The sequence below is a fragment of the Emydura macquarii genome, unplaced genomic scaffold (genome assembly GCF_026122565.2).
Source record: "Emydura macquarii macquarii isolate MOO-44397 ecotype Brisbane River unplaced genomic scaffold, CSIRO-AGI_Emac_v2 contig_1263, whole genome shotgun sequence".
Lineage (NCBI taxonomy): Eukaryota > Metazoa > Chordata > Testudines > Chelidae > Emydura > Emydura macquarii.
The window spans coordinates 4,993,431-5,021,088 of NW_027131400.1; the positions used below are offsets into that span (position 1 = coordinate 4,993,431).

The following is a 27,658-nucleotide window of genomic DNA, read 5'->3' on the forward strand; positions in this document are numbered from 1 at the left end:
AGCTCCAGCAGCAGCCCCATGGCTGGGAGGAGCTTGCTTCCCATCATCACCCACCATGGTCCCAGGGGCCAGAGGAGTTCTGTGCTCCCAATGATGTTCCCACCTTGTGCATGCCCCTGCTCTCCAGTCCCTGCACTACATCCAGAGGACTACGGACTCTTATCACATGTACATTATAACTACACAAATAAAATTAAACCCACAGTGTTAATATTGCCAAGCTAAAACACAAAACAACAACAAACAATAATATAAAAGAAACCAACCATCAAATCGAATAGTAAAAATAGTGTATATAACATCATTGACATATTTCATAAAATTATTCCAATTCCACAAACTCAGAATGAAATACATTTAGATTTTTTTAAAATGTTTCTATGAATATTGTGTTCTATTCTACCTCTAAACAGATAAAATATGCCTTTAATTTTGCAGTTTGTAGCAAAATTTTTCATTCAACTCTATTTTATGCCTGAGTGAGCTAAAAAGAAAGAAAAGAACTCAAAAATATTTCCACATGTCAAATAAAATGTTACTATCCTGATTCATCCACATGAGAAAGGCTTTCATTTAAAAAGAAATACAAAGCATTTTTCTTGTTTCCTCAGTGCTTCCTTTTTAAATTAATTGTGTACAGCATGAATGTTCAGCTAGCACACTGTGTCTTGGTTTATTGAAGCTTCAGATAGGTTAGCTATTAAAAGAGTCCCCCCCCCCCCCCAATCATGCTAACCTCCTAACACTGATAGCACAGTTATGTTGGTGAAGATTAAAGTATATGTCCCCCCACTCCTCCCAAAATAAAAAAACGAAGTTCAAATTTAAGTCTATGAAGTTCTTGGTGAAATTAATAGCTATATATGATGTCTGGCATTAGCCTGATCCCATTCTAGAAAATGTATCACACTGACATACAGAACACTTGCATTTGAAAGCAACTTGGGTAACCTCTCTATCCAGGACAATGATCAGATGCATTGTTGGGCATATCTTTACTGGGAAAAGGCATTAGAAAATGTGTTGATTGACATAGCTTAACTAACACAATGTTTCCCGCAACTCTGCCTTTAGCATGGACAAACACATGGCTCATGTTTGAAAAATATATTTAAAAGTATATTATCTGGTCATGGTTAACCATTGGATCCCTACTTTTCAAATCTAACCCTAAGGTTAACCTTTTTAAAAAAAAAAAACATGACTACCTTCATCTATGCTAAGATAAAAATTGCATCATCATATTAGTTAAAATATGTTAGTTTCCCCAATATAGATATACCCACTGATGCTCTCTGGCAAAAAGAGGAGGCAAAAGATTGAATGATTGAATGATCTCCATACTGACAGATCAGATGTAACAGCAACCTTTCCAACCTTTGGAAGGGAGGAAAAAGAGACGCTGCTTTGATAATGGAGCAAGGGATAAAAAGACAGAAAACTTGATAGCCAATAGAAGGGAAAAATGTACCGTAACCATACTCTAATACTTGAGATATGTCCTTAGTCCAATTACAAATAGTTGTTTTGCTTAGCACGACTAAGCAAAACAAAATGAGGCAGAGAACACTAAGGATGAGATGAGAGGAAGTCATAAAAGAAAATACCACTTTCATGTCTTCCACCTCTCACTCAGCAAAGCATAAAATAAAGGATTTCACTAATCTACAATAAAAATGTTGTTACATTTAGAATTTAAATCCAAGGGATAGAAGTCTTTCAATTTTTAACTCATTATGGGTGTTCTGAGACTAAGAAAAAAACCCAAACTCTGAAAATCTGCTCACCTGACGAGATGTCTATTCGGTTCTTCTTCGCCTGGGTGACATTGATGTGGACACTGACTTTGCCTTCAGTGAGGTCAATCTCGACATTACCCAGTCCATCGGCAAAATTGCTGAAGAGGAGAAGTCCATTGGGGTTCCACGTCCGAAACTGGAAATTGACTGAAAACAGGTCCTGATTCAGGCGACCAAGCACTTCCAGGTAACTGGTAGCATTGAAAAAGACAGGCACTGTGTGTGGTTCCACACAAGAAAAACTTAAGTTTCCCTAAAACAAAAAGGAAAAAACAAACAAATAAAAACCTTAAATACAGTGATAAAACTCCTCTAAATCCATAAATGTTGCTAGAAAGCTGTGGTTTCTGGGCATGGACTTTGTTCTCTTTGTGAAACTCCAACTGAGGTATATGTGTTGGGCTTTTTGCACATTAAAATGCATGGAAGGAAGGTTATGATTATGAGATAAGCACATATGTTTAGATGTGAAGATTACTGACTGGGATGGATTACATATGGTGACCTAGCAGTGAAAGACTTTGCATGTCAATGCTAATCTTCTGAGGGGCATAATTGATTTTATTTTAAAGAAAAAGGAATCCTAAAATATCACTGTTTCTCTTCCATAGCAGATAGCCACCAATCATGGGAGAAACATGACTCCCCTCACTTACATATCTCCTATGTGGTAGGATACAATGGGCCCATACCAGATATGAATTTAAAAGTAAGCAGCTTCTGTGACATTATATATTCAAATTGAAATAGTATAATTTTTATAGATACAATCCACATATCAAACTAGCTTTGCACAAAGTGCCAGAAAGTTATATGGTCAGGCATCCTGCCTCTGGGGGGCAGTATAATTAGCAGCTTGACTTCTTAGCTCTCATCAACACAGAAATTTTCTAATTATGTATGACATCCTGAGTCTAGTGTCCTTTCAACACACATCTGGAATGTATAATATATCACACAACATTATATTCAAGAGTTTAGGGACCTCACTGTTTCAAAGAATTATATGAAGCTTTTAATTCACAACATGAATGAGGACCATGATAATCACCTAATTGATAAAGGCCAACGACCATTCACTGCTTTACTGCAAGACTTTCGCAGTCCCAGTGGACTTGCCTAGAGTTTTTCATCTTGAGGTTTTAATTGACTGAAAATTAACCCAAGTTAGTTAAGGCATTTGCTGGTTTGAACATCCCCAAACATTTGTTACAGAATCCGCTAGGTTGAGGCCTAGGGTAAATCACAAATTTTGTATCCTGAAACAAAAATTTGCAGAATATCCAGACTAGCCTATACAAACATTTTAACTCATATGAATTGACTGACTGTAAATTAACTGGAAGTAACTACTCCCGTGTAGACAAGTCAGTCCTGCATAGATATGGAGCACTAAAGTGTCTCTGAACAGCTGACATTCTATGATGGCATTTCAATAGTGACATATCAGGTACACAGGCAGCATTCTCAGTGTTTTGCCCTAGTATCTAGTGCGTTAAACAGCAGTCCAAGGCACACGTTATCATGAGTTTAAGAGTTCATGCTGCTTCATTACTGTGAAGAACTGAGGTTTTCCTCATGACAAAGATAATCAGCTTTCACAAATGATTGACATTCTGTCTTGAACTTTTAAATCTTTCTTGCCTCTGATGTATGGGAGAGTTGCATATATAACTCCGATTAGTGCTAATGGGAGTGAATGTATGCAAATCCCTTACACAGGAATGAGATAATGTATTCCTAAATGCTAACTGTGTAAAGGATTTCTTGAGGAAGAGGCATGTAATTCTAGGCTATAACTCCCTTTGTGTTTCTCTGTGAGTCAGCTGACCTGATATTTTCCCTACTGAGCAATTCAACTTAATCTAAACTGGATTATTATTTCCCTCCATGACTGTACATCATCAGGAAATTACTCTTTAATGTAAAGCCCAGTTCACATAGATTGTCTACTAAAGTTGGGAAAGAGTTAGAACTCCTCTGAAGTTTGCCAGTATAAAAGAGATTAATATTTTTCAGAGAATAATGGATCCTTTTCTATGGACTAGATTCAGAATCAACTGCTGAAGTACTCATCCAGCACTGAAGTATGAAAGTCAAATATATACTGTGTCTTTAGGTTGAGACTTTTGTTCTTACTGCAGAATTAACAGAATTATCCTGGAGGATTAGCAGTGGAAGCTTTTCAAGTTAGAGAGTTTGGGCTTTGCAATGTAAATTAGCTCTACATTTACCTTTATAAGTCAATTTAGCCTACCCCCTTCCAGACATCACCTCTGGATTTTTACTTATCGTCAGGCTTAACATAATGTTGGTCTAAAGCACATCATTTAAATAAAAAAATACTCCCTTCCTATTTAGCTTATTCGTTGAGACTGAAGCCAGCAGAGCAGCTGCAGAAGCTGGTTGATGGGGGCCTGCTGCATTGGTGGGAGAAAGACAGGGGTAAAATGGGGCTCAGCCACAGACACCGCCCGCCCAACAGCCCCAGCCCCAGAACTGTGCTAGGGACAGCCCCTCATGTGGACACTAGCACCCATGCAGCATCCTTCCTCTCTCCCCCACAATGTGGCCTTGGGGAAAGAAATTACAGGGAGGAGTTAGACAGAGACTGAAGCCAGCAGAACAGTTTAAACAGGAACTGATGGATACTGAAAATATGTTCTGTGGTTTTGACAGGCGTTTCTTTGCCTTGTGCTGATTGGCTGTTTGCTCCAACCCACTTCCTGTCCCTCTTGACCTCAGCCTCCGTCCACACCTGCCCTCATACTTTCTCTCCTTCTCCTTCCCACCTGCTCTGTTCCGATCACTCCTCTCCCCTTCCTTTGTCTTTCTATTTAGCCCATCCCCTCCTAACTAACCCTCCCCTCTTTCTCCACCTCCCAAAGAAAAAGGGAAAGCAACATTAAACTTGCTGCCACAACATTGATTAGAACTGGTTGGGAATTTTTTGACAAAATGGATTTTTGGAAGAATATGTGGATTTGTTGATGTACCAGTAAAAATGAAACTTCAGTCAGGTCCAAGATTTCATTTCTGATCAGAGAGAAAGATCAACACCAGACTAACCAATAACTTGGTTATTGTGGTTAAGGCATGCATGTAGCATGTGGAAGACCCAAGTTCAAGTCCCTGCTTTGCCTGACCAGGGCTTTGAAGCTGGGTCTCCAACATTTCAGGGATGGGCTTTAACCACCAGGTAATAGAGTCAGTCTCTGCCCCATTCTCTCCTGCTGGAGCTGTTCCATGTTTTATAAATACATATTTTTTAGGTCAGAGAGAGACTGACTCTATAGTCCAATGGTTAAGGCACTCATGTGGGAATCTCTGGTTCAAGTCCCTGCTCCAATAAATATTTAATTATTTATATAAAATGTAACTGCTTCATCAGGAGAGATTGAGAGGAACTTGTTCCAGAATAGTGTGCTGATTGTGGCACTAACCTTGGGCCACCATGCTCTTGACTATTCTGGGCTTAGTCTCTCTTTTTTTGCCAAAAAAGCTTTGAAAAGTCTCAGGTTCATCCTGACAAAGAATGGGAAAATTTTTTAAATCTCCTGCCAATTTCCTGCCCAGCTCTAACATTGACCATTCCGCTTGTGTTACATCTCTTTTGCCTGCCTTTTGTCTGCCTTGCCTCTTTAGACAGTGAGGTTGTCTGAGCAAGGACTCTCTACTACTCTGTTTGTACAGTGCTTACCCCAATGAGACCTCATTCTTAGTTGGTCCCTAGACACCACCAGAATAAACATGGTTAACAATAGTATCATCAACAAAGCAATTTGTATGCTCAATCAGGCTCAGAATTAAGAGCAAAAAATGCTTTTTTAAGTAACAAAAATCCATGTTGGTTTAATTAGAACAAAATTGATTTTGTTTTTGCAGCGGTGAGGCAATGTAAGCAGTTTGACAGAAAACAAAGGTCACTTCTATTTTTATAGTCATTCTTAGAATTGGAAATCAAAAGAACCATTGAATTAAACCAGTCTACAATAGACTCTTGATGAAGCACTAGTGTATAACAGCACTACATTTGTGTATCTAATGTAATGTTAGGAGTAATAGAATTTCATACAAAAAAAGAGAGGGATTCTCATCTATCCCTGTCCCTATTTAGGCAAATAAATAAGTAGTCTCATTTCTAAAGGTTCTGAACATCCACAGAACCCATAGGTTACAGGACTGTCATTGGGTGTTCAGCACTTCTGACAATCAGGCAACTTATCTGGGGCCCCAACTCAGGAAAGCACTTAACTAACATGCTTAAGTCTACTTCTATTCAGGAAAGCATTTAAGCATGTACTTTAAATCCTGTTGACTTCAAGTAGTCTTAAGTACACATATAAGTACCCTTCCTGAACAGGGATACTTTTCTGAATCAGGTCTGGATTAGGCACTCAACTGAAAATCTGGCAAGATTTCTCATATAATGTGTGTTTCTTAGCTTAGTTTTTTGTCCTGTACAGTTTGGGACACTTTAAATCCCACATATCCTGAAGAAAACAGAGCATCTTTTTCACAGGAACTCAATATTATTTAATGGATTTCACCTTGCCTGGCAGGAAATCCCCTGCAGCACAGGAGGAATTTCAAGGATCCAGGATGGTATGTGATTGGGTTTTAAAGCTCTTATTCTGAAAGCAAAGTTTCATTCTTGGCACACATATCACGCTTAATGTCTTTGTCATGTTTGAAGGAACTTGGTGTAGAACTAAGAAAATTGAATCTTTGTGCAATACAATATTACTGTTTAAAGTTTAATTTTTTCAGAAATTTTAAGATGTAAATCAGGAAATTGAAAATTATCATTCCCACATTCATGATTACTCAGCCATATTCCTCATATACTTTATATTAAAGCATTAACATTAATGCCATATACAGTAAGTACAAGTTAAATAGGAATTTTGTATGATTTATCATCACTACATATGCATGTGTATTTATAAAGGGTAAATGCTGGTGTGATGTTGTATAAAGATATTATTGGCATGAATTTGTGATGGTTGCAATGCTCATGAAGGGCATGAATGACTTATGCAGGTCATCCGGGATTCATGACAGTAAAAGATTTATTCCACACTACACCACGTATTCCATACATGCCATGTATATTAAAGAAAAGCTATTTTAGGAATTTTTTTAGAGAGTTAAAAATATTAATGGGACTAGTTCTTGTATCCCCTCCTCCAGTAAAGACACAGGATTTGAGTATAATTGTGTAGGTCTTGAAGGGAGAGAAAAATTGAAATTAATAGAATGTAAATTATTTCCAAAATTATCTAAAAGAGCTTTTCTGTGTATAAAAAAGTCATGATTTTAAAGTCTGATTTCTTGTGGCCTTCCAGGGCTAGAAGCCAATGCTGGGTCAAGTGGAGAATCTCCTGTTTCCAATGGTATTTCCACTACTAGCTCTGTAGGGATGTGAGAGATTAGATTTTAAAGTCATGACATGTTCACATTTAGGAAAGCTATCACTGGCTCAAGAATGAATCTTCAGGCAGATATAATGTGGGGGAGAAAAGAAGAAAATATTTATTCATTAGTTTGATTTTTTTTAAAATAACAGTAGTCTGAAAATATAGAAAAATTTTGGAATGTTGGAGTAAGACCCATAAGGAAGAGATTGCTCAGGGGCAAATTAATGTGCTTGTATGTATGTGGTAAATTGCACAGATATGTGATAAAAGTTATTTATCATATCAAGTTACTACAATATATCACATGGATATCAGCTACACAATAAAGCAGACTATATATCTATACTCCTTTACTTGTCAGAAGTTTAGATGACCATGAAAAAGTTCTCACCACATTAGAAGGTTCCAATTTCTTCCTCTTGGCAAGGTCTGTGATGTTATTACCATTGTAGTTGATACTTTCCATGCAGCCTTTGAAGTTTTTCCTGCTATTTGAACTTGGCTTCCCAGAAAAAGGCATGCCGCCAAAGGTTATCTTTGAAAACAAACAAGAGATTGTAGATAGTAACTGGAGGGAAATGTATTAGAATTTTAAAAGAAATATGCTGCAGATGTATTTGCTTTTCCAAACTATCACACACAGCAAATGAGATAGCTAGCACCACTGTTTGCCCTCACATCAAATTTAAATAAGCACTGCAAAAAAATGGAAGAAAGCAAATTTTGAATTTGTAATTGCACACTGAAGACCAACACTTGTCCCTCTAGGGAACAGAAGCATATCATGTGGCCTTTCAGTCTATTCACCATGAATCACTCACTCACAAGTTATTTAGCAAGAAATATGTCAAATAACGAATGAATTGGAAGAAATTATATCCATCACAGAAAATTTGTAAACAAAGTGTGGGGGGGAATAGTCAAATTATTTGTTTGGAATCATTCACTCATCTCTAAAGGTGATTCATTTGTATAAATCAAACACACACACACACACACACAAACAGTAGATCATCCCAATGACTAACTACTTAGCAAAGGGTTGGACAACTTTGGCAAGAAGAGGAACTAAAAGATAGTTTTGTAATACTTTTCTGAGACACTAGAGGGAGGTGGAGCTTCTGGATTTTCTGCCTTTCTGTCTCCCAGAGCTAGGGAGTAGCGAGGGAGGAAAAGTGTCTGGGCTCTTTATCTCCCTGGGCCACAGACCTGGGGATAGGTGAAAATTTCAACCAGCTCTAACACGTTACCCCACTGATTTCCATGTTGTTGCTTGGTGTAACAGACTAATATTGCTAAATGTTTGTTTATTGTTTCACTTCTATGATTCATTTCTTCTCTAAGGTCACACAGCTAGTTAATATCAGAGCTGTAAGTAGAACACCAGAGCATTATGCAGTTAGTCCTGTTATCCACCATTTGGGAGAATTGCCTTATGCTACCGACAAACTGCCTCCTTTCTGTGGGCAATTCAGAGTAGGGGCACAGTCATGAGGGAGCTACTGTGATACCAGATGTAATGTTGTGAATCAGCTGCTGAGAATGAAGGTGTGGGTGAAAATTCCAGGGAGCTGAGAATAACACACTTCTGTAATTAGTTCAAACGTAAAGTGATTTTTTTTCATTGTGTTTCATAGCCTAGAGTATTTGGTTATCCTGAGCCTTTAGCTCTGAAAAAAAAAAGCAAATCAACTTATTTCAGCATATTACAAATGTTTATCTCTTCACTCTGTCAATCTGCAGACTGTGTAGATTGCTATCTGGAAATGAATGAATGCTACATGTTTACATTAATAATTTATAGCCCAAAGATGAGAAAAAGGCTGCCAGAGATTATCATCCGTAATCTATGTTAACCATTTTTATCAAACAGATGATGGTACCAGTAATATACCAAAGTTTACTCCTTCCCAAAACTGCTCACACAAACTTCTCCTTACACACAGCCTGTGGGGTTTGCCAGAAATAAACTTTCAAACTTCATTCATTGTTAATTCCATTGGTTATTATTGAGAGCAGGAAAAGGCAACTCAAGGGGACCATTATCTATTTAAGAAAAATGCTTCGAACATATCATTTTCCATCTTAAAGAGGGAAAGAGCCTTGAGTTAGTATTTAAGAAGAGCTAAAGCTTACTGAATGCAATGTATCTGGAAACCAAAGGCTTTATAAATTGCTCACACAGGCTCCCTCATATAGTGTTGTGGCCATGTCCTCAGCTGGTGACTAAACTCTGTTGACTTCAATGAAAAGACAACAGATTACACCAATTGAGGATGAAATCCTTAATGTTTTATTTGCTGCAACACATTCTTTTGTGAGCCAGTATTTATGCACTTGAAAAAAGCAGTAAATTGGAAAAGGAAGAGATTTTGAAGAAAAGTGAAGGGAAAAAAGGAGACAACCATATACCATGACAAACATTAAATCCAGAGGGATTGATAGACATATTTTTTTTTTTTTGCCTTAAAAGCGTAATCAGAAATAGTGCCAATTTCTCTTGCTTGCTTATCTCTTCTGAAAGAGATAAACCTAAAAAATAATTTCTCTGTTTGTAATGTAGTTTTGATTCGCTAAGCTTTATCATCTACGATTAGTTTCACATAAGGGCAGCACATTTAATTGCGGTGTGTGACAACCAGACACTAAAAATACAGTATTAATTGAGAGGAAAGGAGATAGACAGTTCAGGGCTAGTCACTGACATGTATGTGAACTACTGAAACAAATTCAGAGTATACTTTTTCTTTGATGTATTCATGTAACTTTCATCAGAGATGAGGAACTTCATACACCCACTGAAAGTGGAATATGTTTCAGAGGATTGTTACTGGGAAACTATGGCCTACTAGTTAGAGGGGACAGGGTCAGGCCTCTTATAGCTACACTGCAGTTAAACACCCGCAGCTGACCCATGTCAGAGGGCTCAAGCTATGGGGCTGTTTAACTGTGATGCAGACATTCAGCTTTGGGTGGAGCCAAGGCACTGGGACCCTTCCTCCACACAGGGCCCCAGAGGCCCAACTCCACCCTGAGCCTGAACATCTACACTGGAGATTAACATCAACACAACTGGAGTCCCGTGAGCCAGAGTCAGCTGACATAGGCCAGCTGTGAGTGTTTAACTGCAGTGTAAACAAGAGATTCTATTCCTACCTTTAGGATGGGGTGTATTTTAGCTTGTACATCAAGGTAGTGGGAGTTAGAAAATCTAGGTTGTTCCCATCTGTGCCTCTTGCTTTTTGTGTAGACTTATGCAAGTCACTTAACCTAACTGTGCTTCAATTTACCTGCTTGAAAGATAGTTTTAATACATCTACCTCTCAAGGTTGTTGTGAGGTGTTATTCAAGTGTTTAATACTTTTTAAACCCTAATTATAAGTGCAAATTATCTTTTATCAGCTGGATGAGTACTGAAAAAAGGGCATTCATGAACATTTGTTTGAATGAAACCACTAATTTAGTTCAATGGTATTTGCAACCCTTTTTAAACATTTCCCACAAACATTCATATGAACGTTTTTCACTCAAAAGAACATTAATAAAAAAAGAATCTCAGAACTACTTATTCAAATATAAGTTCATGCAAGGGTTCATAACAGAAGTATTTGTGCTACTTTTTAGAAGAGTTGCAAGGACAGAAACAATTTCGTGTGCCTCACCTGACCAATCAAATATCACAAATAACTAACAACAAACAGTGAATAAACAAACATACACTCAGAGGAGAGAGTTCACAAGCAACCTATGCGCTTCAACATGTTTGCACTTATTCAGCTACCAGTTTAGGACAGTGAACAAATCAAAAAGAAACATCAGGTAACAATTTAAGACCATATCTGCTAAAAATTCTTCATTCACTTCTGATTGTTATTATTAAATTTACTGTTTAATTCAGAAGTGAAACACACATCTTCCTAGATCTTCTGTCTAGCTCTTCCCTTCCCATTGTCCCTTGTAGAGAGTACATTCTGACTGGTGAGCAAGCTTCCACTGATCTACGAGATGCAGGATCAGGGCCTATATTAGCAATATGGTTCTGATTGCGCTCCTTTGCCACAACATGAAGTCAGTGGGTTAAACCAATCCCCTATTTCTATTGAAAACAAGCCTACTAGTTCAGGAGTAAGCTGGTCTCTTGGAATGTGATAACAGACTGTGGGGCACTGACAGTTATTTTAGTTTTATTTATTGCATTTTACATTTTATCATTAAGTAAATTAAAGCAGCCAGCACAGTCTATTAAGTACTGAAAGACATCAGAAAAAAAGCCCACACACATTAGTTGTGAAGTAATGTAAACATTATAAGACCCAATAAATAAATAAAAGCCTGTGAAAAGAGATGAGTCTTACAGCAGGCACTGAAGTCTGGCAGACTTGGCATCTAGCAGATAACTGAGGGGAAGTGAGTTTCATAACTAATAGAATTATAGAGCTTTGAAGAAAATTGGAAGGAATCTAAAAACTAAAAAGCACTGATTAAAATAAATGCCATAAGAGAAGCTGAAGTTCATAGAATCATAGAAACATAGGTCTGGAAGGGACCTTGAGAGGTTATCAAGTCTAGCCCACTTCTCTCAAGTAAACCTGAACCATCCCTGAGGTGTTTGTCCAAATGGTTCTTCTAAACTTCCAATGATCAGGATTCCATAGCCTCCCTTGGAAGCCTATTCCAGAGTCTAGCTATACTTACAGTTAGAAAGTTCTTTCTAATACCTAACCTACGTCTCCCTTGCTGCAGATTAAGCACATATCTTTTTGTTCTACCTTCAGTGGGCATGGAGAACAATTTATCACAGTCCTGTTTAAAATAGCCCTTAAAATATTTGAAGGCTATCATCAGGTCCCCTCAGTCTTCTTCTCTCAAGACTAAACGTGCCCAGTTTTTTTAAACCTTTCCTCATAGGTCAAGTTTTCTAAACCTTTTATCACTTTTTGTTCCTCTCCTCTGGACTTGATCCAATTTTTCCACATCTTTCCTAAAAATGGACGCAGTACTCCAGCTGAGACCTCAGTGCCAAGTAGAGCAGGATAACTACCTCCAGTGTCTTACACACGACACATCTGTTAATACATCACAGAATGATATTAGCCTTCTCACAACTGCCTCACATTGTTGACTCATATTCAATTTGTGGTCCACTATAATTCTCGGAACTTTTTCAACTGTGCTATGACCTAGCCACTTATTCCCCATTTTACAGCTGTACATTTTATTTTTTCCTTCCTAAATAAAGTACTTTGCACTTGTCTTTTTAAAACTTAATCTTATTGAATTCAGACCAATTCTTCAATTTGTCAAGGTTGTTTTGAAATCTAATACTATCCTCCAAAGTGCTTGCAACCCTTCCCAGTTTGGTGTCATCCTCAAATTTTACAAGCATACAGTTTTATGTCATTAATGAAAGAAGTGAATAGTACCAGATTGACAGAGAACCATTGATAACCACTCTCTGAGTATGGTCTTTCAACCACTCGTGCATCCACCTTACAATAATTTTATCTAGACTGCATTTCCCTAGTATGCTTATGAGACTGTCATGTGGGACTGTGTCATAAGCCTTACTAAAAATCAAGATATATCACGTCTACTGCTTCTCCTCTATCCACTAGGCCAGTAACCCCGTCGAAGAAGAAAATTAGGTGGGTTTGGCATGATTTGTTCTGGACAAATCCATGCTGACTATTCCTTATAACCCTACTGTCCTCTAGGTGCTTATAAACTAATTGTTTAAAGATTTGTTCCAGTATTTTTCCAGGTATCTGTAGGCTGACTGGTCTGTAATTCCCTGGGTCTTCTTTGTACCCCTTTTAAAGATGGGTACTATGTCCAGTACTCTGGGATCTCACTTACTCTCCAGGAATTTTCAAAGATAACTGCTAATGGTTCCAAGATTGCTTCAGCTAATTCCTTATGTACTCTAGGAATTTTATCAGGCCCCACCAACTTAAATATATGTAACTTATCTAAATATTCTTTAACCTGGTCCTTCCCGATTATGGCTTGCTTCTTTCTCCCTAGTTGTTCATGTTTATTGTGTTGTGTATCTGGTCACCATTAACCTTTTTTGGTGAAGACTGAAACAAAATAGGCTTTAATCCCCTCAGCCTTCTTGATATCATCAGTTATTAATTCTCCTTCCCAACTAAATTGAGGATGTATAGTTTCCTTCATCTTTCTCATGCTTCCAATGTATTTAAAGCATCTCTTCCTATTGCCTTTTATCTCCTTTGCTAGGTGCAACTAATTTTATGCCTTAGCCTTCTGAAATGCTTTTGTTATTCTTTTATACTCTTTCTTAGCAATTTCCACTTTTTATAGATTTTTTTTTATTTACAGGTCATTAAAGATGTGATAGATATGTGATAGATGAGATATGATGTAGACATATTGGCCTTTTACCATTCTTTCTATCTTTCCTTTGCACCAGAATATTGTCTCCTTACAGGGGCATGCACAGGAATTTAAATTTAACCCCATTAGGAGGGGCACATTCTGTGTGTGTTCCCCCCCCCCCCCACCGCCGCAACCCTGAGAGGAGCTCGTTGTTCCTCCCATCCCTGCAGCCCTGGGGCTGGAGGAGGTCTGTGCCTTCCACAATTATTGGAGTCCCATGCCTCTGCTTGCCGCCGCCGCCCCCCCCCCCCCCGGGCACGACCCTGTCTCCTTGAGAAACTGCCAGTTCTCCTCAACTCTTTTATCTCTTAGATTTTCTTCCCAGGCAAACTTACCTACCAGGTCTCTGAGTTTGATGAAGTCTGCCTCTTTGAAGTCCATCATCCTTATTCTGCTGCTCTCACTCCTTCCTTTCCTTAGAATCATGCAATCTATCATTTCATGATCACTTTCAACAAAATTGCTTTCCACCTTCAGATTTGCAACTCATTCTTCCCTATTGGTCAGAATCAAGTCTAAAATTGCTGTTCTCCTGCTTACTTCTTCCACATTCTGAAACAAAAAGTTGTCCCCAATACTTTCCAAGGACTTACTGGACTTTTTGTGATTTGCCGTATTACTTCTCCAATGGATGTCTGAGTAGTTAAAATCCCCCATTACTACCAGGTCTTATTTTTTTCGATATTTCTGTTATTTATTCCAAAAATCCTTCATCCATCTCCTCTTCCTGATTTGGTGGTCTATAGTAGACCCCCTATCATGACATCAGCCCTATTTTTCCCTTTTATCTTTACCTAGAGACTTTCAACTGGTTGGCCTCTCACCTCCTTCTGGACTTCAGAACCAGTGTAGATATTCCTGATGTGTAATACAGCCCCTCGTCCCTTTTCCCCTGCCTGTGCTTCCTGACCAAGCTACATCTCTCTCTATCAATATTCCAGTTATAAGATTTATCCTACCAACACTCTGTGATGCATATTAAGGCATAATCTGGTTTATGCAGTAATACTTCCAGTTCTTTCTGTTTATTGTCCATACATCTTGCATTTGTGAATAGATATCAAAGTTGTATTGCCTTTTTTTGTTGTTCTTCCCCATTTGGCTTTATTATAAAGAACTGTAATGAATGAGAACTAGCAACAGGTGTCACTGTTTACCTCATAGTCCAGGTCCAGGTAATCAAATTCCCCATTGGTTCTGAAATGTTGCATGTGCCTGTCTAGTGTTAGATTGATGTTCCTCCCATGACGTTCTATCACAATGGAGTGCCAATGGTGGTCATCCAAGAGGCTGCCTGTCATCACAGATGTGTGACCATAAATTGAGCCATACTGGTTGCTACCTTGAGATGGAGAGGATGAGAAAAGGAGCAGTTGATTAACTCACACTCAGTGTCATTTAGGAAACATATTCATCCTGCTGTATTATATTTCACATGAAACATGCTGCATATAACACTACCATTGCTGCTGTGAAGTCAAGATCTGTCCATTTGGGCGCTTTTGACTAGATATATTTTAGCTAGGTCATATACCAAATATCTAATCAGTGAGGTATATAAGTAATTACTGATAAGTTGATGTTCAATGGAGAACTATAGTAATATCTTCTTCTAGTTAGTTGTAAAATTGTTTTCAATCAGAACTTTTCTGTCTTTGAGCCCTATAGTCGAAAGTGAAAAGCTGTCACCTTCACTAGAATACAATCCCCAGTTTCAATGGAACTACACTGACTTATAGCAGATGAGGACTTGGCCCTTGGAGTCTGATAACAAAAAGCTTTAGGCCAGGTCTACTCTTGGAACTGTGTGCTGGTATACCTATACCTACATACTATATCAGCAATGCACTTCTAATGTGGCTGCAGTTTATATCGGAAAAACTGTGCTTTTTGTCAGTATATCTTATTCTAGCCACAAAAGGCAAAGAAGCTATACTAGCAAAAGTACAGTATATGACTATGCTGGTATAACTGCATCTAAACTAGGCACTTTTGGTAGCACAGCTATGTCAGTCAGGGATCACACCTCTTCACACCCCTGACTGACATAGGTATATTGGCAAAAGATGGTGGTGTAGACCTGGTATTACTCAGCAATAATGGACTAATACAAGAAGTCAGAAATTAGTTGTGCCACAATCTTCCATGTACTGAATGTAGCATAATCTAAATGTATTTATGGAGCTGAAATTTTCTTAGCGTTAAACAACACTGGAACTCAGACTTAGAGTCTTAGTAGATCCTTCCCTCTCCTACCTCCTGAGAGTATATAATCAAACCACACCAGCCAAGCACATATACAGAAGCTATTATAGGTTATTCAAGTTGGCTGAGCTGAGAAATATAATGAAACTGATAAATGAATGGGTTATAATTTCAGTGAAATTTGTTTAAAATAGGTTAGTGCTACAGGAAGATGTGCTATCCTCAATAACACCTGCCTACATTGTTGATCTTTAGAAAAAGGAGCAGAATAGAAAATGCTAGTGGAAATAATTACTATTCATTGTAAATAATACATGAATAAAATAATTTACTGTTCACAAGACTGCAAGAGAATCAGGAAAAGTTATATGAAACCTCTTCTTAAAGGGCATTTGTTTTAAGAAATCACATACACATGTTCCTTCTCATACGAGCAAAACTATTTTATATAACTCAGCCTATAAACCAACCTGCTCATAAGCCTGTAATCTGTCTTGCAGAAGTAAAGAACAGGACTCAGCAGCAATAAATACACTGATGGCTCCTCAATAAGGCAACTGGCCACAGACAGATCCTATATCTGGCTCTGGATTGCTAGAACTCAGATTTTACTAACACAGCCTACACTTAATCTCACCATCCAGGGTCTCCTTAAACCCTGACACAGAATTAGTTATATGATGGGTTATTTACTGAATATACCACAAAACCAACCTCCTAATTTCCCAAGCTCAAAGCTAGCAAAAAAAGGATGGACTCGTGAAAACTAGTTCCCCAAAGTGGTCCAGTAGTCTTCTAGCATTGCTTAGGGTATAGGCTCTAGCAAAATTGACATCAGATTACTGAGACTGGTAAGCTTTCCTGGTGATCTTTCAGACATTCAACGTGAAATCCTGTTCTACTATTGACTTCAGTAGGTCCAGGATTTCACCCTAAGCATTTGTAGTCCAGAGCCCTCACTCTGTCTCCCCTCTGGCTATGCTTTCTCCAAGGCAGTCTTCTTGGACCTCAGCTTGGCATTAGCCCATGGTTTCTCAGGCCCTCATTGTTTTCTCTGCAGCTTCCCAAGGTTTTCCTAAACTCACCTGGCTTTTCACCTAGCACTGCTGATCTCCTCCCTCTCTCCCACAGCCACTTCTACAGTAAATGAATCTGAATAAAGGTAACCAGTATACCGTGTACCCTAAACCAAATATAAGATGCTCTAGTCATTTTTGGGAACAGTACATTTCTAGGGGTATTTGTTTATTTTTTGTCATGTTTCTATTTGTGGTTTTATTTTCATATTATTGACATTTTTTATCCATAGTAAGACAATTTTCACTCATTTAAAAATATATAGGAAAGTGTTCAGCATTTTCACCAGATTCTGATTATATGATGCTGCTTAAAAAGGCAAGCAAAAAAAGAAGAAAAAGAAAAAAACGCTAATGGTATTGGATATTAAATTTTGTACCAAAAATGAGTTTTAAAGAATAAGCATCAAAGCATAAAAGCATACCTAAATTTAAATTAAGGACCAGCTTGGCTTTTTTCAGTTCCAAGGTGATATAATCTCCTTGCTGCCCTTCTCCATGGAAGATTACACCTTCACTTTCAGAGGTTTTAAATTTCAGAGTGATGACATCTTTCAATGTTTTCATTTTCTTATTCCGGAATCTGTACGGTAACACAACATGGCCATCAAAATTGATAACGTCAGCCCCTAAAGGGAAGAAGTAAATAACATTGTTTCTTAGTGATTATATATTACTGTGACCATTGGAAAAGCAAACATGCCATTATGTGGACTACATCTAAGAAGATTAAATGCATGAATGTGATATGTATTATAAAATTATATACTAGAGAAAATAAATTAACAGAAGAATATATAATGCAACAGCCTGGTAGGGCATATATTTAATGTTTATTTTTTTGTAGGGATATCACACATTAGATTCAAAGATACACAGCCTACAGTCTTTATTCAAACTCCCATTGGTTTCTCTTGAGCCTGGTGGTGCTCACAAATATCTGCCTACCCAAAGTTGAAAGCAGAACACAGTCAGTGCTACAACAAGTAATGTGCATCTTCTTGCTTAGTAACAGAATTAACAAACCATTCGGTTTCTATTAACAAACACGTTAATCACCAGTTAGGATTAAATCTTGCAGTCATGTTGATTAAATATATATTGATACACCATTAAGTATCCAGCATACTCAGGCTATAGCTACGCTACAGCTTATGTCAGCAAAATTTATGTCGCTAAGGAGTGTGAATATTCCACCCCCCTGAGCAACATAAGTTACACCGACATAAGCATTCGTGTGCACAGTGCTAGGTCAGTAATAGTTTCTCCCAGCAACACAGATTCTGCCTCTCATAGAGGTAGGTTTTTTTATTCTGCTCTCCTGTCAGCATAGAGTGTCTTCACCACTTGTGCTGCGACGATGCAGCGATGTATCAGTACAGCTGCAGCACTGTACATATAGACCAAAGGTGGCCAAAGATTAAGATACACATATAGTTCTTCCATCACAGAGTGTTTCCCCCAAAATAATTAAAGTAACACTTCTGTAGAATTTCCAATTCATTTACTACACTGATTCTATGCATAGGATACATGTATAGGATACACAAATTAAAGGATTGGTCCTAAAGAAATCTGATGAGGTTCAACAAGGACAAGTGCAGAGTCCTGCACTTAGGATGGAAGAATCCCGTGCACTGCTACAGACTGGAGACCAACTGGCTAGGCAGCAGTCCTGCAGAAAAGGATCTGAGGGTTACAGTGGACAAGAAACTGGATATAAGTCAACAGTGCTCTTATTGCCAAGAAGGCTAATGGCATATTGGGCTGCATTAGTAGGAGCATTACCAGAAGATCGAGGAACTGATTATTCCCCTCTATTCAGCATTGGTGAGGCCTCATTTGGAGTACTGTGTTCAGTTTGGGCTCCCCACTACAAAAAGGATGTGGACAAATTGGAGAGAGTCCAGAAGAGGGCCACAAAAATGATTAAGGGGTGGAGCACAAGACTTATGAGGAGATGCTGAGGGAACTAGGCTTGTTTAGTCTGCAGAAGAGAAGAGTGAGGAGAGATTTGATAGCGGCCTTCAACTACCTGACGGGGCGTTCCAGGGAGGATGGAGATAGGCTGTTTTCAGTGATGACAGATGACAGACAAGGAGCAATGGTCTCAAGTTGCAGTAGGGGAGGTTTAGGTTGGATATTAGGAAAATCATTTCCACTAGGAGGGTGGTAAAGCACTGGAATGGGTTGCCTAGGGAGGTGGTGGAATCTCCATTCTTAGAGTCTTTAAGGCCCAGCTTGATAAAGCCCTGGCTGGGATGATTTAGTTGGGGTTGATCCTGCTTTGACCAGGGGGTTGGACTAGACGACCTCCTGTGCTCCCTTCCAATCATAATCTTCTATGATTCTTCATATGATGGTGAAGTTTGTGATACCTATTTTGTGTTGTACTATCCATTTGCTTTTAGGGAATCTTTAGTAAGTTAGTACGACATAATACAAATTGAATTATGGTCAGACTCCCAGCTGGCATAAATAGTTGTATACTTTGGAGGTACTGCAATTTACATCAGCAAAGGATCTGGTATTATATATTTCCAACTTTCTTATTAATGGGCAGAAATTATTATTATAACTGCTCAGGGTAGAAAGAAGGGATAGTGCAGTGCTTTCACATTAATACTGTTTAAACAAAATTCCAGCTCTGAATACAATATAGAAACCTAAACAGTTTTTGTCACTCTACCTTAATTATGCAGACATTTTAAATCTGGGTGCTGTAAAGAAATCCAGCACAATGAAGTGATTGTTAGTTGCAGACCAGCAGCTGGTGAGTTTATTTCAGAGACTATTTAAGATCAAAATGTAATGTGATCTACCTCACGCACCTTTGCTATCGGCCCAATTCAGTGCCAACTGATGTCAATGGAAAAACTGTAATTGATGTCAGTGGATGCTTGACTGGGACTTATAGGAGCTGGAAACTAACCATAGTTACCCTGCAGCTTGAAACAGCCCCCAAACCACCTTTCTACACATCCATCCATTCTACACAGCCTGGCCAGAGACTGCAGTGTGCTCCATGAATTTGAGCAGAATCTTTACATCTGTTCCTCTCCCCATAGATGAGAAATAGGAGCTGGGATGTATAGATTCTGCACAGAAACCTCCTCATGCCTCAGTCAGCTCCCCTTCCCATCAAATAATGTGTCATTAAGGGTCAAGATGCACCGATATTGTATTTCCTTTTTCCACCAGGTCCTATACATTACACTGGTAACAGGCAGCAGGTCATCAGCAAATAGCTGTGCACTACCTACTGACAAATGTGAGGGCCCTTTCCAACAGATTTTGGAATGTTTCATAAGAAAAGTAGGGCAGCTTCAAAAGATGTATGGACCTTCCCACAATCCATCCTGATCCCCTCCTGCTGTGCCCCCAAGCCCATAGAGGGAAGTCTACTAGGAAGACAGGGTTGGTTAATTTCAAATTTTCTAGGTTCCTTTTCTTTTTTAAAGACTACATTATCAGCATTCCACTAGTGTTGCTATAAAAGGATTATATATTCTAGCTTTAATTCTATCTTCTGTCTGAGAGTAACAACCTTAGTCAGGCCAGTTATAGCATGTGCAGTTGCTATGTAAGTTTTACTGTACATCTCTGCCAACATTCCTATATCCTGACCCACAATGTCCTTTACTCCAATTGTGGGTTTCTCATGAAAACAAAATGCACAAAGTTGCAGACAATATGGGGGAGATGTTATGATTTGTAGGAGGAAGGTTTGAGATTCCTAACCTGTTTTTTGATTGTGCCTAGAAGAAGGTCCCAATAAGGATGATCAGATCCAGAAGTTGAATTTCCCAAAAGTTCAGTGGCCATTTTATTTGGTGTTACAATTCAGTCCAGTATTGAAATAGGTCAATAGTCATTAAATTTGGTCCTGGGTTCAATTCTGAAGACTTTTAATGAAGTGATCAAGTTTGGCCCTCTCTCTGCCTGTCATCTCAGTCAAACTTTGAAAGCTTTTAATAAATAAATAATGCTTAAATCACCACCAATAGCAATCAGGTTTCACAGCTGAGTGGTCAACGATGAATGCTGTTGTTACCCTTCAGCTTCTGATTGAATTACACTGAGAATTTAACAGTCCACTTAACAGCGGATATATCAACATCAAAATGGCTTTTGATTCAGTTTATAGGTCAATATTTTGGCTGGAGCTGAAAGGAGCTGGTGTTTCAGATATTCTTCTAAATCTGGTGCATGATCTTCACACTGGTACAAGAATGAGAGTGTGCATTAATTTGTGGCTTTTTACCACATTTCTACACAAGTTCAGGTTTGTGGCAGGGACATGTTCTCACCCCAGCACTATTCTGTCAAGTTACTGACTGATATTAGGATACATCAGAATCAAGGCTGGTCATATGTTCTCTGACCAAGACTATGCCAACAATGCTATCTTGCTTGTGGAGAAGTCAGAGAATTTCAACCCCACCACCCAGGTCTTCAAGATGAAGCCCACCTACACTGTGGGGTTGAACGTCTACATAGTCCAATGTCCAGAACCCTCAGAGTTGGGCCACAGAAAGCTCTGATGGCAGGAAAGGCAGAGTACTGTGAGAGCAGTGATGAATTCATCTACTTGCTGCAAGCAGAGTTCAAATGGTCACAGCAAACTGGACATTCTTTGAAGAATAGGTCTCGCTGCCTCTTGCATGAAGTCCATGTTTTCCTTATGGACATAAAAGGAGTCTTCGTGCTGAGACAAAGTTCAGGATCTATCAAACCTGTGTATAACCTGTATCACTATACAGGTTAGAAACCTGCAGCCTTTTACAGGCAAGTATGAAGCAGCTAGAGGCATTCCATATACTCTGTGAGTGCCAAATCCTGAGCATAAAGTGGTTTGAATTTGTGCAAAATGTCATGATCTCACAGAGGTCTGGCCTTCTTTCAATCATTCATATTTAAAAGCGGTGTTGCATGATTTTGGCCATATCACAAGGAGTGACAAAAACACCCCAGGACACCAGGCTCTCAAACTCTCCATCAATGCACAACTGGTTGGAAAACCATTCCCAGAGAGTAGTTATCAGTGGTTCACGGTCAAGCTGGAAGGGCATATTGAGTAGGTTCCCACATGGATCAGTTTTGGTCTGGTTCTGTTCAATATCTTCATCAATGATTTACATAACGACATAAAGAGTACTTTTATAAAGTTTGTGCATGGTACCAAGCTGGGAGAGGTTGCAAATGCTTTGGAGGATAGGATTAAAATTCAAAGTGATCTGGATAAATTGGAGAAATAGTCTGAAGTAAATAGGATGAAATTAAATAAAGACAAACACAAAGTACTCCACTCTAGGAAGGAACAATCAATTGCACACATACAAAATGGGAAATAAGAGCCTAGGAAGGAGTACTAAAGAAAGAGATATAGGAGTCATAGTGGATCACAGGCTAAATATGAGTCAACAGTGTAACACTGTTGCAAAAAAAGCAAATATCATTCTGGAATGTATTAGCAGGAGTGTTATAAGCAAGACACAAAAAGTAATTCTTCCGCTGTACTCCATGCTGATTAGACCTCAGCTGGAGCTTTGTGTCCAGTTCTGGGCACCACAATTCAGGAAAGATGTAGACAATTTGGATAAAGTCCAGAGATGAACAATAAAAATGACTGAAAATCTAGAAAGCATGACCTATGAGGAAAGACTGAAAAAATTGGATTTGTTTAGTTGGAGAAGAGAAGATTGAGGAGGGACATGATAACAATTTTCAAATACATGAAAGGTTGTTACAAGGAGGCGGGAGAAAAATTGTTCTCTTTAACCTCTGAGAATAGGACAAGAAACAATGAGCTTAAATTGCAGCAAGGGTGGTTTAGATTGGACATTTGGAAAAAACTTCCTAACTGTCAGGTTAGTTAAGTACTGAAATAAATTGCCTAGGGAGGTTGTGGAATCTCTGTAATTGGAGATTTTTAAGAGCAGGTTAGACAAACCTGTCAAAGATGATGTAGATAATACTTAGTCCTGCCCTGAGTGCAGGGGACCGTACTAGAAGACCTCTCAAGTCAAGAGGTCCTACACTTTTATGATACTATGATGCTTGCGGCAACATCACCAACTGTGGTCACTCTGGCTAGTGCAACAGTCCTCAGTAAACTATGAGTTTTTGAAGATGATACCTACATCTGACTGCAATATAGCCACCAGACTAACATTTATTACAAATATCCTTCTTCCTTAATAAAACATGCCTTGCAATACAAATTCCTCGTAATATATATTCATTGATTTCTAAGTTTAGACAAAACTATCATCCTGGTCTCGTTCTTATTCATTATAAATTCTAGAGTATGGAGTAGTTCATAAATAAATGTAAAATCTAGATTAGTCAGTTGCAGTGTAAGGTATCCACTGGATTTCAAAGAAGATACAGGAGGAATAGGAATACCTTGCAGTTTGTTTGTAAAATGTTGTACATTATGGTACTCTTGAAAACCTTCAATTAACAAACAAGTAAATAGAAACAGGTCATCATATAAAATAAGCTACAAAACCCCTGTAATGATTCCTGCTTGTTTTTAAAACATAAAATTGCCAGTAGAGCCAAGTGCTTGTTTCTAAGTAGAGTTATATCTATAATGTTCTTAATAATTCCACATGAAATGAGCAATTTTGAAAAACCATCATGAAATCAATTTGTAGAAAATCCATGTGGAAGCCTCTTTAATTCAGTTCTGAAAATCCAAGAGAGAAACAATTTAGATTTTCACATCCAACATGCTTCTTTTTGCTCTGCTGAAAATGGTTTGGTATATCTTCACCACTTAACCTGTATTAAATGTATTCTCATCCACAGAAAAGATTAACCATGTGCAACAGTCTTGAATAAATGTCACATACACTGAATGGCAAAAAGAAAACAAAAAATCACGGCCATTACAAGTTGAAAGATATTCATTTCTAGTATACTATAAAGAATGTTCTTTAAACAATGCCATGAATTCTCCTGTAGGTATTTTTGTTAGATCTGTTTCCTGCTGTTATAGTATTCTACTTTAGCTGTATTATTTTATTCTTGAGGCTTGTATGCATCTCCCATTAATGTCTGCAGCAGTTACATTTGAGCATTGAGAGTCTGATCCAGTATTGATTGAAGGCAATGAGAATCCTTCCATTGACTTCAATGGGTTTTGGATTAAACCTAAGGGAGTGACAGGAGGGGTTTTTCCTCTCACTGTAACTCACCAAGAACTAATAACTAGGTCCACAGAAGAATTCTTCCATCAATCTACACTGGGGGTTAGGTCATTTTAACTATGTCACTCAGGGGGTGTGGATCGACCTATCTAATGTAGATCTGGCCTAAATTTGACACGAGATTCTACAGAATCTATAGAAATCAGACAGCAATCACTGTGTTTAGAGTTTAATTGTTTCAGCTGCCCCATCCACCCAACTCCTCCCCAAGGCCTTGTCTAAAATAATTATGAAACATTAATCAGGAAACAATTTTCTTACTAGAAAAATATCTTATATCATGAATAATGTACGTTAATGTAGTGAGACAGTATCACCTCCCTTCGACTCAGAGGTGTCGGATCCAGCCAGCTAACCCCCCACCCAAGTGAGTAGAGCTAGACCAACCACAACTGGAAGTGAGTGGTCAGGACAGGAACAATAAAAGCACAGGGCCTCCAGCTCAGTTGAGGCGGAGACAGCAAGGGAGAAGGATGAGCCTGGCTCGCTCCAGGCTGCTGCCTTTCCTGATGTGCTCAGAGGCACCCTGCCCACTGGGGAGTCCGTGCCTACAGGGGAATCACTGGGACTGCCGCTGGCCACCTACCCCAAGGTAACCAAGAATGCTCCAGGAACCGAGGCCGCTACCTTTGCTGACACACCCAGAGATGGCCTGCCTGCTGGGAAGCCTGTGCCTGCAGAGGAACCATTGGGACTGCCACAGGCCACATACCCTAGGGTAACTGAGGACACCCTGTGGACCCATGTACTCCCTGGGGAGAGGGTAGGAAGTAGCCAGGAGCAGCCGACTGCAGTTCATTTGTGTTGGGGTCAGTGACCCAGTTAGCGTGTTATGGTGGGATTCCCTGCTGACCCACTGTTAGAGTGCTGAGCTGGGATGTTGTGGAATTGGGCAGGCCCATGTCCCCCTACCCTGCAGTTACTCTCCCTGAGGTGGCAGCGTCCTCCTACATGAGCCTTAGATTGCTCAAACCCCAGCCCTGGGCTATAGACTGTTTGCCTGCTTCACCCGGCTAGAGGGGCTGGGCTATAGACTGCTCACACATCCTACCCTGCTGGGAGCCTGTACTATAGACTCCTGTTGGCTCGCATTGATTACTCACGTTAGTAAAGTTAAGTTGTGTGTAAGTGTCTGGCGAACTTGGCTCTGTATTATCATATGTCTTGCAAAATCATTCAATAAAAAAAAGTAATCTTCTGTTTAGTTGTGTTCTCTTTATCAGTGCTATGCTGGTCCTGGATGATAATTGAGGTTCCTGAAGATTACACAGTAATTCTGTTTTAAGAGCTCGAGTATGCAGAACTGTGGTAATGATTTGTGTTCCTTATGTGGTGACAGTTGACTGTTTAATGTCATGATAATTACCATGATGTGGCAGGGTATTTAAACAGTAGTACCATATAATTCCTATAATTACAATGTAAATATATGATTTTTTCTGTGCTCAGTCACTGAACTACTGACCCTGACATCACAGAGATCTTCTTAAACCATCAGGCTACAGAAGGTGTGGATATCACCTGGGTTCAATGAAGTCTGATTGCTCTAAGAGACTACTATGGTAATATTAAATCAGAATGCCCATTTTCATAAATTTTTAACTGAGGAAATTACAGTTCTGAACTGTTAAAATTACTCCTTTTCTGCTGGAGAGTCCCTGCCCTGCAGGGTGCATTCTATTAAATTAAATTTAAAAAGAATATTCCCACCGTCTGCAAGATAGGTAGAGATTTTAGCCTTTACACCACCTCAGTGGAATCACCTCAAGCCTATTCCTCTAGCTAATAGTTTCACCATATTCAAATTCCTCCCAAAAGGGATGAAGTCACGAAGCCTGACAGATGCGAGGAGGAGGAGGAGCGCTAACGTACCTCAAACCCACTGTTAGCCTCTAGACATACACTATGCATTGATCAGCTATGTAATTTTTATTACCATCAACCTTGTTCTGCCTGCTCAAACCCCATCTGTTTATGGTACTCATTTGTTGTGTCTTCCTAAGTTTAGGGCAGTCTTGTGTCACATAGACCAGTCTTTGGTGTTCCGAAATAATTAATTAATTAATTAAGAATAATAAACCAGCATTAAATCCCCAGAACTTTAAATAGCAATGTCTTCACATTTTTTCATGGGAGGGAGCCAAATCTATAAATAATGTCAGAATCTCTGAGACTTCCAAGCACTCATTTATAAAACAAAACCCAAACACTGAAATCTGTCGCTTAAATACAATTGCTTAGCTACTATGGTGACAGGCATGACAGAAAAATCTAAGAATGATAGATTAGATGCAGTAGTACACACACTGATGACAATAAAGCAGAGCAGCAATGAGATATTTTTGCAAAGAAGTGTACATCTTGACACAAACAAAACTAGAACTACTCATTGTAACTTTAAAATATGGGCTAGATTTAAAAAAAAAAATTATTAGCAATTCTGAGGGCCCCAACCTGAGACATTTTGGATAAAACACTACACTGGGATTGATACACGGTCAACATGATAAGCTGTCCAACTTGCCATTGTTTGATTCTCAGCACCACTCTTTGGCAACGTCTACACTACAAGCTAGGGTTGTGATTTCCAGCTCATGCAGATATACTCTAGCTCTCATGCTAAAAACAGTCATGAAATTGTGGTTCTGGGCTAGTTGTCCCAAATATGTACCCACAGGGTTCGGGTGGGTTTGTACTGCTGCTGTCTGTGCTATTATGGCTACACTACTGTTTTTAACATGCTAGCTCAGATGAAAGCTAGCCTGAGTATGTCTATGCAAACTGGGAATCACATCCCTAGCTCACAGAGTAGATGCAGCCTTTGGGTCAATCTCTCTTATAGTTACAGTGGAGAAAATGAATAAATTGTGTCCGAGCACAGCAGTCAAAAGAATCTTTTTTTTTTTTTTTTTTTCACAATGAGACAGGAAACTAAAGTCAAAGTGTTTGAACATTGCCTGCAGGCCTGAAGATACACTCACTGGGAAACAGTCAGCATGGTTGCACTGTAGTTTACAGTGGTAGAACCAGCAGTGATGTTCTCTGACAGCAAGGTGTCTGACATGCTGAAGAAAAGCCACGCTAGACACACACACACACACACACACACAGTTATGTATACTACTTTATGTTGAAGAAGTGTTGAGGTGAAGGAAAATTAATTTTGTTGAGTTTTTGCTGCCTTTCTCAGCTTCCTCAGTTTGAACATGGTCCTATTTGCTTTTGAATCCAACCCTTAGTGATTTAAATGTTTGAAGGGAAAAAAATCACACTCCCTTCCCTTTCCCCACCACCCCGTCCCCAACACACACTTGTATCCAGGTATAATTTATAAGTCACGTAACAGCACCCAGGCTGGTAAGAATATTTTATTAAGATCTATTTTTATCTTGCAACTTGGATAACAGGTACAGACTACACTCTCACATTTGATATACTAATCAGAAGCCCACAAATTTAACTACGGCACCACTGCACTCTGTGGGGGTAAGGAGCACTTCCTGCAACATTCTGAGTGTCCCTAAGATTCACTGAAGAAATGC

At 38.9% G+C, this 27,658-nt stretch overlaps 1 protein-coding gene across 1 annotated transcript in view; it reads right to left on the reverse strand.

Annotated features, from left to right (window-relative positions):
- Nucleotides 1-207: 207 nt before the first annotated feature.
- The window catches only part of LOC137154651 (contactin-associated protein-like 2), a 277,671-nt gene continuing 250,220 nt past the window's right edge, over nucleotides 208-27,658 (reverse strand). Inside the window, exons 4-8 of the mRNA XM_067550410.1 lie at nucleotides 17,325-17,528; nucleotides 14,776-14,960; nucleotides 7,611-7,754; nucleotides 1,788-2,052; nucleotides 208-221 (exon numbers count right to left, since the gene is read on the reverse strand). Coding sequence (XP_067406511.1) covers nucleotides 208-221; nucleotides 1,788-2,052; nucleotides 7,611-7,754; nucleotides 14,776-14,960; nucleotides 17,325-17,528 — 812 coding nt within the window. The remainder of the gene's footprint in view (nucleotides 222-1,787; nucleotides 2,053-7,610; nucleotides 7,755-14,775; nucleotides 14,961-17,324; nucleotides 17,529-27,658) is intronic.